We start from the raw sequence: 14,917 nt of genomic DNA, 5'->3' as shown, positions 1-14,917 counted from the left end.
AATGTGGGTAAGAATATAAGGGAAGTTAGGGGGAAATTCATTCAATACAAAATAATACATAGATATTATTATACACCATCTAGGCTTTACAGGATGGGGATAGCTGGAAATAATCTATGTTGGAAATGCAATGAAGAAGAGGGTACTTATTTACATATGATTTGGGAATGTTCTTTAGTTTACCCATTCTGGTGTAAAATTCTGGCAATACTTGAAGAGTGGATGGGGTCCAATTTACCTGTGGAACCACGATTATGCCTTCTTGGAGATAAATCCATGATACCCAACATAGAAAAAAATAAATTTACCCTTATTAAGATTGGCTGTATTACAGCTGCCAGGATGATTTTGCGAAATTGGAAATGCCCCAAAACCCCAGACCTTAAAGACTGGGTTGATGGGATGATTGAAATTGCTTCATATGAGAGCATGTTGGGGAGACTGCATAATGAGGGAGAAATTAAAAAAACGTGGGACCATTTTTGGCAGCATATAAAAATGGTGTAAATGGGACTGCTCAATAACTGTTTAATTTTCATGTGGTTTTGTTTTGGTTGTATGCCACTGATGGGGACTAGTGGCGGAATGTGTAATTGTAAAGGTGATTACTGAATAATGTGATGTACTATGATGTTTTGACTGTTGAACAATAAAAAAAAGTTGAATTACAAAAAAAAAAAAAACATATATATATTAATTTATTAAAGTTTACTTTACTGATTTATTATCAGCTCTTATAGATTTAGGCTACCTTGGTCAGAATTTACATAATATGAAAAAAAACAACAACACCCACATACTGTACACACTACTAACTGTAAACAATCTAATTACAAAAAATAAATAAAAAAATAATATCAATATAATAGCATGTTTTATTTTAAGTTTTACTAATACTATCCAATGTATGCCTTCACTTTTTTCTTTTTTTTTTTTTTGGAAATAGGCTCATTTTACAACTCCCCCAGAGTTAAACATTTGTTTTTATTTTTTTTTATTTTTATTTTTATTTTATTTTTATTAAACAGTCAAACATATATACAAACCAACATAGTGCAGTGTGATTTAAATCAAAAATCAAACATAAAAAAAAAAAAAAATCAAACATTTGGGTTTTACCGTTTTCGAATCCGTTCAGACGATTTTCTGATATTTAGAAGAATATCAGTAACCAGACAGTTTCTGGTCTCATTGACTGCCATAGTATATTTATTTTCCTACTATGGAAGTCAATGAGTCCAGAAACTGTCTGGTTACTGATATTCTTCTAAATAAGTGCACAAAATGTGTTTTCCTGCTGTAATGTGATTTGTCATCCCGCTGTTTTCTCCGTGTGTTAGTTTGTGGCTCATCCGAACTGTCAACAGCAGCTGCTGACGATCTGGTACGAGAACCTGTCGGGTCTGCGGCAGCAGTCCATCGGTGTCAAGTGTCTGACGGTTCTGGGCGTCACTGTGGGATTGCCTTTCCTCGCCATCGCATACTGGATCATGCCCTGTAGCAAGGTAACACACACAAACACACACAGGTCAAGAGTGTTATTGCACAGACCTTCTCGGTTCAGCTGTTTTAAAGACATTTTAATCCACACTGTTGAGTGAACCAGACAATATCTTTTTAATAACTATGACAAGCGACCATGACAAGCATCAGTGCATTTTTTCAGCGTTTTTATCTCTGAAGTGTCATACAGTTAAATTATAAATATGGACCACAAAATCACATAGTTCAATTTCTTTTAAATTGAGATGCATATATCACGAAAGCTGAGTAAATAAGCTTTCCATTGATGTGTTTTGTTAGGATAGGACAATATTCGGCCGAGATACAACTATTATATCTGGAATCTGAGGTTGCAAGAAAATCAAAACATTGAGAAAATCGCCTTTAAAGTTGTTCATTTGTGTTAGTGATTGTGCTGCATTCACTCAAATAAATAAATGTTTTAGATATTTAGGGTAGGAAATTGAGTAAATATCTTAATGGAACATGATCTGTACTTAATATCCTGATGATTTTTGACATAAAATAAAAATCGATAATTTTGATATACACAGAAAATTTTGTGTGGTAGAAATTGACAGTTAACATTATATTATACTATTATATTTCATTTGTTAATGAGCTCATGATTTTGATTTGATCACGAATGCATCTGAACAAGCTTAAATTAATTTGACAAGAGTCTCTTGAAAAAAGCTGTTTTAATTTAAAAAGAGCAAGAAAACTAAAATTTTCTATGATTATACCCCTTAAAATTCATATATCAGGGTAAAAGCTTTACCTTTTCCATAAACACACATGAATAAATATAGAGACACACACATATACGTCTCTCCAAACTCTATTACGAACAGACTCTCCTGCAAGATAAACATGTTTCATTTCCATCCTGAGGAAGAGGATTCACACACTGACTCTGTGTTTGATGGGCACTTCAACACACGCTGTCTCACGGAGAGATATCAGCTGAGAGAGACCCCTACACACACACACACACACACACACACACACACACACACACACTGCTAAGGCTTTTGTGAAGGGTTTGGGATTGAAATCTAATCAGAGCTCGTCAGACAGGAAGAACCGTGGCGTCTCTTGAGACGAGTGACACAGGGAGAGAGAGAGAGAGAGAGAGAGAGAGAGAGAGAGAGAGACATGAGAGGGAAGGGCATTTGAGGTTCTCAGAGAAGGTGATGATTTATTACCTTCTTTTAGGTTTAGGATTAGTGTATAATAAATATAATTAGCTTTATATGAAATGGTAGAAGTCTGTGGTGTGTGTTTGTCTTTTCCATTCCAAACCCTAAAGTGAAATTGTAATTTAATTTAATTTAATTTAATTTAATTTAATTTAATTTAATTTAATTTAATTTAATTTAATTTAATTTAATTTAATTTAATTTAATTTAATTTAATTTAATTTAATTTAATTTAATTTTATTTAATTCTATTTAATTTAATTTTATTTTATTTTATTTTATTTTATTTTTTAATTTAATTTAACAATATTTAATTTAATAATATTTAATTTAATTTAATAATATTTAATAATATTTTATTTAATAATATTTTATTTAATTATATTTTATTTAATAATATTTTATTTTATTATTTATTTATTTTATTTTATTTTATTTTAGTATTAAAACTCAGGACATACATTGTTGAGTAATAATTGGAAATTCTGATTAAAAATGGACTGTATCACCTAATATTTGTGTGTTTTTAGTGCTTGTTAGTGAATCATTGCGCTTTGAGTCCCGAGAAAAAGCGTTATATAAATGTAATGAATTATTATTAATTATTATTTATCATTGCATTAGCATCAAACTGAACTGAATCAGTTGTGTGACGGACATGAAGAGTGCTGTTCGTGTGATATATCAGTAGACAGCAAACTCTAGGTTTCAATACACAGTTATGCCTCATAAAGCATTTAATCTTTCACTATCTGAGAGATGAAGGTGTTGAATACCAGCCTGATGATGATGATGATGAAGGTATTGTGTGTGAGACACTTGAACTCGAGGGCAATCAAACCCTTCACTCATCTCAGAAAAACACTGATTGAATACAACAGACTGATTTTGGAGATCTTTCAAAGAAACATAATTTCATAAGCATCCAGTGAGAGCAGAATCTTGACGCATGTGTTCATATATAAGGTAGAGCTTTGACTGAATATTTGAAATAAACGATATATCACTATGGAATTATTTCATACTCAATGTGTTTGAGGTAATAATCCCACATTCACATTATCTCTATGAATTTTGACGAGTCACACTTTAAGATAATGATGGTGTTGCTCTAAACATGAAGGCTGTTATTAACTATAAAAAAGAGTACAACATATGTATTATTATTTTTGTAAGATACTATATTCATAAATTTTAATTCTCTGATTAATTTCCATAAGATATTCAGGATTCCTCACTCCAATATTCTACAATACACTTCATTTCTGTTTATGATATTATATATAGCAGTGATATTTTGTGATGCCTCGTGTGTGTGTGTGTGTGTGTGTGTGTGTGTCAGTTGGGTCAGATTCTCCGGAGCCCCTTCATGAAGTTCGTGGCTCACGCCGTGTCGTTCACCATCTTCCTGGGTCTGCTGATCGTGAACGCTTCGGACCGGTTCGAGGGGGTGAAGAACCTCCCCAACGAGACCATCACGGATCATCCTCGACAAGTGTTCCGGGTCAAGACCACTCAGTTCTCCTGGACCGAGCTGCTCATCATGAAATGGGTTCTGGGTAAGGCCTGGTGCATCATGGGTAAAGATCAAAATTCTGTAGGGTTTGTTTGTGTGTTTTTTGTGTGTGTGTGTGTGTGTGTGAGATGGGTAGGTTTAGGGGTCGGGTTTGTGAGTGTGTGATGGGTTAGTGTGTGTATGTGCGTGATGGGTTGGTTTAGGGGTCGGGTTAGCGTGTGTGTTAGATTTGTGTGTGTGTGATGGGTTAGTGTGTGTGTGATGGGTTAGTGTGTGTGTGTGTGTGTGTGTGATGGGTAGGTTTAGGGGTTGGGTTAGCATGTGTGTGATGGGTTAGTGTGTGTGTGTGATGGGTTAGTGTGTGTGTGTGTGATGGGTTGGTTTAGGGATCGGGTTAGCGTGTGTGTGATGGGTTAGTGTGTGTGTGATGGGTTTAGTGTGTGTGTGTGTGTGTGATGGGTAGGTTTAGGGGTTGGGTTAGCATGTGTGTGATGGGTTACTGTGTGTGTGTGTGTGTGTGTGTGTGTGATGGGTTAGTGTGTGTGCGTGGGTGTGTGTGTGTGTGTGTGTGATGGGTCAGTGTGTGTGTTTGTGTGTGTGATGGGTTAGTGTGTGTGTGTGTGTGTGTGTGTGTGTGTGTGTGTGATGGGTTAGTGTGTGTGTGTGGGTGTGTGTGTGTGTGTGTGTGTGATGGGTTAGTGTGTGTGTGTGGGTGTGTGTGTGTGTGTGTGTGTGATGGGTCAGTGTGTGTGTTTGTGTGTGTGATGGGTTAGTGTGTGTGTGTGTGATGGGTTAGTGTGTGTGTGTGTGTGTGTGTGTGTGTGTGTGATGGGTAGGTTTAGGGGTCGGGTGAGTGTGTGTGTGATGGGTAGGTTTAGGGGTCGGGTTAGTGTGTGTGTGTGTGTGTGTGTGTGTGTGTGTGTGTGTGTGTGTGTGTGTGTGTGTGTGTGTGATGTGGTAGAGTTATTGTAAGAGGAGAGAATACACAGTTTGTACAGAATAAAAACATTACGGCTATGTAGAGTCCCCATAAAACACGAGAAGCCAACGCGTGTGTGTGTGTGTTTCAGGGATGATCTGGTCGGAGTGTAAGGAGATCTGGGTTGAAGGTCCGCGTGAGTACGTCATGCACCTGTGGAACGTCCTGGACTTCGGAATGCTGTCGATCTTCGTGGCCTCGTTCACGGCTCGTCTCATGGCGTTCCTCAAGGCGTCTAAAGCTCAGCTCTACGTCGACCTGCACGTGCCCAACCTGGACATCAGCAACGCATCACTTCCTGCGGACGTGGCCTACTTCACGTACGGTGTGTATCAGATCATCTCGTCAATGATACTGAAGTCACAGTGGCATCACACACACCCTGTTAAAAACATGTTCAGGGCACATTTCACCCCAAAAAATAAAAGAATTATGAATTTATGTTTTGCGTCAAGGAAATGAAGAAAATCTTAATCTTTTTAATTGTTTCATTATTTTCATGACAATGAAATGCATTACAACAACAGATTGGTATTTTACGGGATATTACAGTAGGAAGGGATGTTTTATGATCTGAGTTTTAGCTGTATTACTTCTGAGCACTAATAGATTAGATTTAACTCTTATGTCATGCATTAACTTTTATGTAGGCTTCTGCCTAATACTCAAGTATTAAATTACTTAATTAGCCATAAAATATTAGTAATTTAATACTGTCTACTATATATATATATATATATATATATATATATATATATATCCAGAAAAAAAAATCATGTTTGATACCGATTTTAATTAATTTGCTAGAAGTTATGCAAGGTCAAGTTTAGTTATTATTAAAAATATTTGTAAAAATTGTTAATTGAAAAGCTGAAATAAAACAAAATATAAATATTAGATGAACAGCTTGTATTATTTTAGTATTATTGATAAAAGTATTATATTTTTATTAGTATATTAGTAAAATTAGTATTTATATGTTACATTATATTTGTGTTAATTGAAGTTTAATTTAGAATTTTTGTCATTTTTATAGCTTTTTAAAAAAATATGCCCTTATAGTTTTATATATATATATATATATATATATATATATATATATATGAAGAGTTCAGATGCAAAAGCCTCTAAATGCCATTTGAAATTATCTTCTTTAATGATGATTTTTATCAAACTTGTATATTTAAGTTCAGTAATTTCACTTAAATGGCAATGATGATTACCTATTAATTGTTATTTAAGTGAAATTACTGAACTTAAATATATAAGTTTGATAAAAAATCATCATTAAAGAAGAAAATTTCAAATGGCATTTAGAGGCTTTTGCATCTGAACTCTTCATATATAAATGTATATAATTTTTTTATATGAAATGTTGCATTGTTCAACTAACTGCAATAAGACAGGTTTAAGTTAGTAAAATGACTAAAATGACTACAAAAATAAATGCAAATTTAAGCTAAATAGAAAATTTTATAATATAAGTAAAACATGACAAAAATGCATACGAATTTAAATTTTTTTTTTTAAATAAATAACTAATAAAATAAAAAAAATATATATTAAAGCTAAAATTAAAAGAGAAAATATAAAACAAAAGCTAATTCAAAATATGAATAAATACTATAATAGTATATATAAACAATCCTAAAAATAAGCTTGTGCTTTATAGTTTTGGAAAAAGTGTGTTTTAAAAAATATTCTCTGCATACATGAATACATTCTGCTAAAACAGTATATGACAGTTATGAACATACATAATGTGATGTCAGAGCTGATATCTGTTATCAATGCTGCCATCTGCTGGTGTGGATGTGACATCGCAGCCTCTGAAGTCACACAACATATATATACACAGCCCATTCTCACTCCCAAGGCGTCACCTAACTGACGCCTTGGGAAGCATTTGGACATGCTTCAATATCTGACGCTTTAGGCGCCCTTTAGCGTCAGTTAGATGACGCCCTAGGATCGCGTGTACCCTACCCCCACCCCACACCTAAACCTAACCGCGTCCTCTAACAGACGCTTTCCTTTAGCGTCAGTTAGATGACGCATTAGGATCGCGTCATGTAAGTGACGCTAAAGGGCGCCTAAAACGTCAAATATTGAAGCATGGTCAAAGGTGACGCCTTGGGGTGAGAATGCGTTGATATACAGTATATATATGAAGAGTTCAGATGCAAAAGCCTCTAAATGTCATTTGAAATTTTCTTCTTTAATGATGATTTTTATCAAACTTGTATATTTAAGTTCAGTAATTTTACTTAAATGGCTTTGATAATTACCTATTAATTGTTATTTAAGTGAAATTACTGAACTTAAATATACAAGTTTGATAAAAATCATCATTAAAGAAGAAAATTTCAAATGACATTTAGAGGCTTTTGCATCTGAACTCTTCATATATACACATATACACATGAGTGAGTGAGTGTGTGTGTGTGTGTGTGTGTGTTTGATCTTCATTGTGTTCACTGAGAATCCCTGAACAAAGTCTTGACGTTACTTTACTGTTAAATCTGAATGAAGTGCCAGTGTTTTTACTGAAGGTCTCTGTGTGTGTGTGTGTGTGTATTGCAGCGAGGAACAGGTGGAAGCCGTCGGATCCTCAGATCATCTCCGAGGGCCTGTACGCCATCGCTGTGGTCCTGAGTTTCTCTCGGATCGCTTACATCCTCCCGGCCAACGAGAGCTTCGGGCCGCTCCAGATCTCCCTGGGCCGGACCGTCAAGGACATCTTCAAGTTCATGGTCATCTTCATCATGGTCTTCGTGGCGTTCATGATCGGCATGTTCAACCTGTACTCGTATTACCTGGGGGCCAAATATAACCCCGCCTTCACCACGTGAGTGACACACACACAACACACACATGAAGAAAATTAAAGGGGCTATATGTACGAATTTTCATGTATTAATAAAACATTTTTGCGACCATGTAAAACAAGACCTTCCTCAACTATGAAAGCCTTCACTGCACACCTAACAGTAATCATACATGACATGATGCATGACAAAAGACCAAATATTTATTTACGTAATGCATTTTTTTGCTGAAATTAATTTTACTGTGACCTGCGATTGGCTGACAATATGTGAAATTACTAATGTGGGAGGATTAATTATTTAAAGTCAATCATTTTATCCATTAAAACTCGCCTTTGATCACCAAAATTACATATTTAAAGTTTTCCTTGAAAAAAAAAATGCTTAAACTCGACACCCTTGCTTATTTTAGTATACGTGGTTCTATGAATATGCAAATGAGCCCCGCCTCCACTCAGTCAGAGATCCACACGTTGATCTGATTGGTTACAAGGTAGTTTGTGACATGATTTACACACGATTTATCTAAAAGCATATTTAAAACACCACATAGTCATGTAAACAACATTCAAAACTTGAAAAAGTAATATTAACATTTGTATTTACTTATAACTTAAAATTTAAAAAATAGGACACATATTTTACATTGCACATGCGACACATTATTTCTGAAATTAATTATAATTTCTGTGACCTACAGTTATGACCAACAATATATATAATTATTCATGTGGCACAGTTCATTTTTAAATTAATATTGCATATACTTATACATACTTATGCATATAATTAACATTGTATATGCATATATGCATATACTTATACTTATATATATATATATATATATATATATATATATATATATATATATACACAGTAATCATAATTATAGGACACAGATTTTAAATTGCACATGCAACACAGTTTATCAGTCATAAATACATCTAATGTTTATTTACTTTACTTAAAGCATTTATATATAATTCATTATTATTTTTAATGCATTAATTATTCCTTGTAATGCATCTTGCATTGACTGATCTCAGAAATAAATGTAACCACAGTTATAATACATTATAATACTGATTTTACACATTTAGACAGTATAATGCAGTAGGCTTACTGTAAATTACATGACAAACAAACCATTTCAGATCTATATATAATAATTATTTATGAAAAGATGTGTATTATAACGTATTTTAAACAATGCTGGGTTGTTTGAACCCAAATTCGGGTAAAATATGGACAAACCCAAATGTTGGGTTAAAAATGTAATTTCAAATTTGAACCCAACTTCAACTTTCACTTTCAACTGTACATTTTATAATTGCATTTTTAACTCAACATTTGGGTTTGTCCATATTTAACCCAAATTTGGGTTATTTATACATTCAATTGAACATGTCTCGTTGAAATTATCTAATATTATTGTTACCTGTCATTGGCCAACAATATGTTAATTATTCATGTGGCACTGGCTGAAAAATCCAAAACAAATTTTTATAATTGCTGAAAGTCATTAATATTACTGTGACCTGTACTTGTCCAACATTATTTTCAGTTATTAACGTGACATTTGTAAATGAGCAGAACTGATTAGTAATAATTTGAGTGTCTGGTTGAGTGTCAATAATTCTCCACATGAAACACTGCGGTCGACACAAACCATGTTTATTATTATTATACTGTATATAATTTATCATCACAGCAAGTCAAAACTGGAGTTAATATCCTCAAATCTTATGTATTTGTGTTCATGTTTTTGAAGGAACAACCGGTCCATGTCCACAAGCTTCTGTTAAGTGATAGATAGATAGATGGGTTCAATCACCATAGAATTTACCTTTGACATCAACAACAAAAGATATACGAGATGTTTTCTGCTTAACTGTACACAGTTATAAGTTTTGAGACTTGAATGAAGACTATCTGAGCACAATTTGAAACATTTCTCTTCTGAAATCCTAATGTTTCTGGACTCGTTTCTCAGGAGAAACATCAAGCAGGTTTTAATGAAGATCTCCACATTAAGAGCTGATTAAAAACATCCAAATTTCACATTAAATCCCTTCTTTTCATTCATATTCAAACTCTCTCTCTCTCTGCTGTCATCTTACATTAGCGTGAGTGCTGTTTTGGAGCAGTAAGGGCTGATTTGTATTCTGCACAGAGATACGTCAGGCTTATGAGAGAATAGCTCAGCTGTAATCTTCTTCAAATCGCTCTGTAAATGGGTTTTTTAAGTTGTGGTCAGCCGGTTTTGAAGGGGATCCCTGCGGTCCGGCTTCATTTCAAAGCAAACAGGCCGAGCGGTTCATTCGTTCTCACGACGGCCCGCTACTTTCATTGTCTTTCATTTAAAAAGTTAAAACGCCACATTAACCGCTCCTCATTATAGACCAGCAAACCTCAAGATCCTAAACCTCTGATAGAGAACTTCTCCTATATTTCCTCTGGGGAAATCAGCAAAAATAAAAATAAAAATACAGTAAAAAAAAACAAACAAAAAAAAAACGTTATTTTTGTTTGGAAATTTTGTTTTACATTCTTAAAAAAGAGTAAGAAAAGCAAAATGACTTAAGATATTAGGTCTTATTTTCTGAAAAGAATATCAAAACAAAAAGTGTGTGTAAAACAAATAGAAAATGCCTGCCAAATGAGTCAAAAAATAATATTTTCCCTTTGATGTAAGATTATTTTTATGACATAATTGGCAGATTTTTTTCTTGTTTTAGGCATTAACATACAGAATTTAGATTTTTTTTTTCTTTTTTTAATTTTTTAATTTTGTTTGGGTCTATTTTTGTTGGTGAAAGTGCAAAACAGACGAAAATGTTGTGTCTGAAATGTAACTTTGTTTATTTCAAATTGCAATCATGCTGATATTGAACACAAGAAGTTTTCTTATGTGACATTGCTATTTATATATAGGCTAAAAATATAAGACAAAAACTCATACGGGGCATTTTTGACCCATAAATTCAATAGTGGTCATTTTAACCTCATTGTGATCTCATCTGCATCATTTAGTGAAAGCATGCACTTTGAAGGCCAGTTTTTGTTTTGGACAGCGGACACTGAGTGACAATGTCAGCTTCCACATCGTTACAAAAATCACAAAGACGAAATATGGCACACCCAGAAAATACAGTGCCAGATGTCAAAGCCCTCATTGGTGTTGGGCAGTAATGGCTTTAGATGTCGTTTGGCACTGATTGTGATGTGTTGTGTGTGCGCTGTAGGTGGGAGATTAACATGATGATTAAACGTGATCGCCAGCTATCGGCCCATAACGGCCCACGGAAACCATGGTTACGCTCCCTCGTGATGCCTCTGAATGCGGGACGTGTGACGGCATCCCATCGATGTATCTCAGCCTGTCAGAGGCCACTGATTTTAATTTCAGGGCGCCCTGCTGAGATGGAGATGGTTTGGGACAATAAGAGCAGCAGATGTAATCAATGAGCTGTCTCTGAACTGCCAAGAGCTCACGCTTGATGTGGAGACACAACACTTCAGCTCCATTGTAACACGGTGACGTGTGACGCCTGCCACGAGCCCCTTGCCACTTGTAACAAATCAACCATCACTGGACTGCAGGAATGGCTTTTATGTAGTTTTGGAACATTTTACATGCTCATCCCAACACTCCTGCCAGGACACAAAATTAATTAATAAATTAAATAATAATAATAATTTATATAATTAATATTGTTGTTGAATTCATCCATTAATTTAAATATATATATATATATATATATATGAAGAGTTCAGATGCAAAAGCCTCTAAGTGCCATTTGAAATTTTCTTCCAGAATGATCATTTTTATCAAGCTTGTATATTTAAGTTCAGTGATTTCACTTGAATGATATGGCAATGATAATTACCTATTAATTATTATTTAAGTGAAATTACTGAACTTAAATATACAAGTTTGATAAAAATTATCATTAAAGAAGAAAATTTCAAATGGCATTTAGAGGCTTTTGCATCTGAACTCTTCATATATATATATATATATATATATATATATATACTGTATTAATATATATATATATATATATATATATATATATATATATATATATACACTGTATTAAAATATATATATATATATATATATATATATATATATATATATATATATATATATATTAGGGCTGTGCAAAAATAAAAGTCTGTGTTTACATAATATATTTGTGTGTGCTGTATGTAATTATTTTGTATATATAAATACCTATGCATGCATGTATTTTTGCACAGCCCCAATATATATATATTAATACAGTGTATATATATATATATATATATATATATATATATATTAATACAGTATATATATATATATATATATATATATATATATATATATATACTGTATTAATTAATGAATTAAATAATGCTAAACAAATATTATTAATAAATTAAATTATAATATAATTTAATTTTAACAACATTTAATGTTGGTGTTTAGTCAATTAATACTCTATATAGCTATAAATATAAACCCATTAATGAATTAAATATAAACAATAATAATAATAATGATCATTATTAAATCATAATTTAATATACAAATATATTTTATAGTAATAATACATTATTAATGAATTTATTACACTATTATTGTTATATTTAATATTATTTTTTTTTAATTCATGTGATTCAGATCTAATTCTATTGAGTTTCATGTAATGCATGTTGTGCATGGCTGTCAGCAGAGGTCAGTGTAGATCTGGATTCTCCTCTTGATAAAGTTCACATGGAGAATGTGAAACCCATTAGTCATGAGACAGTCGGACATCTCTGTGACTCAAATGAACTTAAATAAACCCAGAAAGTCAATATAGAGGTATAAGAATATGTAAATGGGACACTTCAAATATAGCAATATTATGTGAAACAGCAGAGCGTGCGGCGCCAGCAATGCCAAGGTCATGCAGGGAACACTTCAAATGATCAAATGTGTATCTTGAATGAAATGTAAGTCACTTCGGATAAAAGCATCTGAGTTTGTTAAAGTCAGACTGTGTGTGTGTCACCCTCCCCTGACCGCTGGACATTTCATTTATGCATTTGCCAGCTGCTTTTATCCAAAGTCCAGTGCATTAAGACTATACGTTTTATCAGTTCATGCATTTTCATTCATTATATCAATACGTGCCGTGGACTTAAATAAGTGCTTAAATACAACATGGAACATGTTATCTTGCACAACCTCTATGACTGATATAGCCGAACCTATTTGTACTTTATTGCTTTGTCGTCTGGTTTTATTGTGCCTGATTCATAAGTGCATGAGGAAATCATTTTTGCTTTCATAATTTGCTATGAAAAATGTATTTCTACACCTCTGAAGCAATGTTTTTATAGTTGACATTTAGCTAGTTGACGTTTAGCTGTGCTACTCCCACAAAATGAGTTTCATCTCAACAGATTCTGACCTGAATATTTACTTATAATGATTTAGCTGGCTTTTTCAAAACAGAATAGTTTCGACCTCACTGACTGCAAATTATTTCATACTTAGCTCAGAAATATAGAAGTTTGCTGCATTGCAAATGTGATTTAATGTAATTATCTGACGTGAACTTTTTATTGATATTTTGAATTAGCTTTTATTATATTTTTAGTTTTCATGTTAATTTTAGTTTCTTTTTTTTTCTATTTAAATATGGCTAATCATGTCTAATATGTATTACTTAAGCCTCCATTTTAGTTAGTTTTAGCTATTATTTATTTCCAGTTAATAATATTAGTGCATTAAATCCAACTTATTTCAGTTACTTCAAGCAACATTTCTCATTTTCGTTTAAAAATTTTCCACTAATATTTATATTTTATTTACTTTATTTCAGTTAACGGAAATGTTTTTAATTAACGATAACAACTCCGTCCACCGTTTTTCTCTGGGATGTGCAACAGTAATTCATGGCAGACAGTTTGTTCAGTTGAAACACTCACAGGTTTGCTAATAAGCCTTAAAGATTAGAGCAGAGATACTCGTGTGTGTATGTGTGTGTGTGCAGTCTCTCTGCGCAGTGTCTCACGTGTGTGTGATGCAGGATAATGATCTGTCTCGGGATCGTGTGGGTGTGTGTGTGGTATTGTGCTGGCGAAAGATATTGGCACAGCTCAAACCGATCACACAAACACACTGCGCTTGTCAAGAGTGTGAGAGAGTTTAGCTCAGAAGGCTTTATAATTGGAGAAGATGGTTGAATGCACATCCAGGGCTCAAAATCGTATATAAAACAAAGAAAATAAAGCCCATTGAGATCCTAATATTAGATTCTGGGGTGAAATATCTCCATAACATTTATATACACTCTTAGAAGAAATGGTTCCATCCCCCGCTTCATATATGGAACTCTAAAACTGTTCGATATAGAACCATTTTTTTTTGGTAAAAGGTTCTATTGGCCAAGTTTGGAACCCTAGGATTCTATATAGAACCCGGAACCCTTTTTTAAGAGTGTATAGAACCTTTTAGGGGTTCCAAATACGTAGCGCTGATAGAACCTTTATACGTTTTATTCATATGTGGAATTTACATTGTCGTTTATTTCAAATTTAGAGATTTTCTGTGTTTGTCTTTTTTTATGTTATTATTTTTTTTAAAGTTTAATTTATTTTATTTTGTCAGTTCGTAATTTTAGTGCTTCTGCTTAAACTTATTTCAGTTAGTTGCAACATTTTTAATTTTTGTCTAATTTGTTTTAAGCGAGATTTTCATCTAATATTTATATTTTATTTCAGCTTTATTTCAGTTAACCAAATGTTTTCAATTATTTATTTTTTACTTTTAGTCGATGGGTTTGCGCGATTGATCTAGATGCGTGTTAGATATGAATGTGAGAAAGAGGAGAGGTTTATTTAATAGCAT

The 14,917-nt window shown here is 33.1% G+C and overlaps 1 protein-coding gene across 4 annotated transcripts in view; it reads left to right on the top strand.

Annotated features, from left to right (window-relative positions):
• Positions 1 to 14,917, top strand: part of trpc7b (transient receptor potential cation channel, subfamily C, member 7b) — a 68,046-nt gene that overhangs the window by 40,361 nt on the left and 12,768 nt on the right. For all 4 annotated transcript variants that reach the window (XM_089135105.1, XM_089135104.1, XM_039654901.2 and 1 more), the window contains 4 exons: positions 1,341 to 1,505; positions 4,048 to 4,264; positions 5,292 to 5,525; positions 7,784 to 8,048. In XM_089135105.1, the coding sequence (XP_088991231.1) occupies positions 1,341 to 1,505; positions 4,048 to 4,264; positions 5,292 to 5,525; positions 7,784 to 8,048 (881 nt within the window). The remainder of the gene's footprint in view (positions 1 to 1,340; positions 1,506 to 4,047; positions 4,265 to 5,291; positions 5,526 to 7,783; positions 8,049 to 14,917) is intronic.

This window comes from Pimephales promelas, chromosome 9 (assembly GCF_988280905.1).
Source record: "Pimephales promelas chromosome 9, fPimPro1.hap1.1, whole genome shotgun sequence".
Taxonomy (NCBI): Eukaryota; Metazoa; Chordata; class Actinopteri; order Cypriniformes; family Leuciscidae; genus Pimephales; species Pimephales promelas.
Note: the sequence above shows the minus strand (reverse complement) of the source record. Positions and strands in the feature narration are given on the sequence as shown.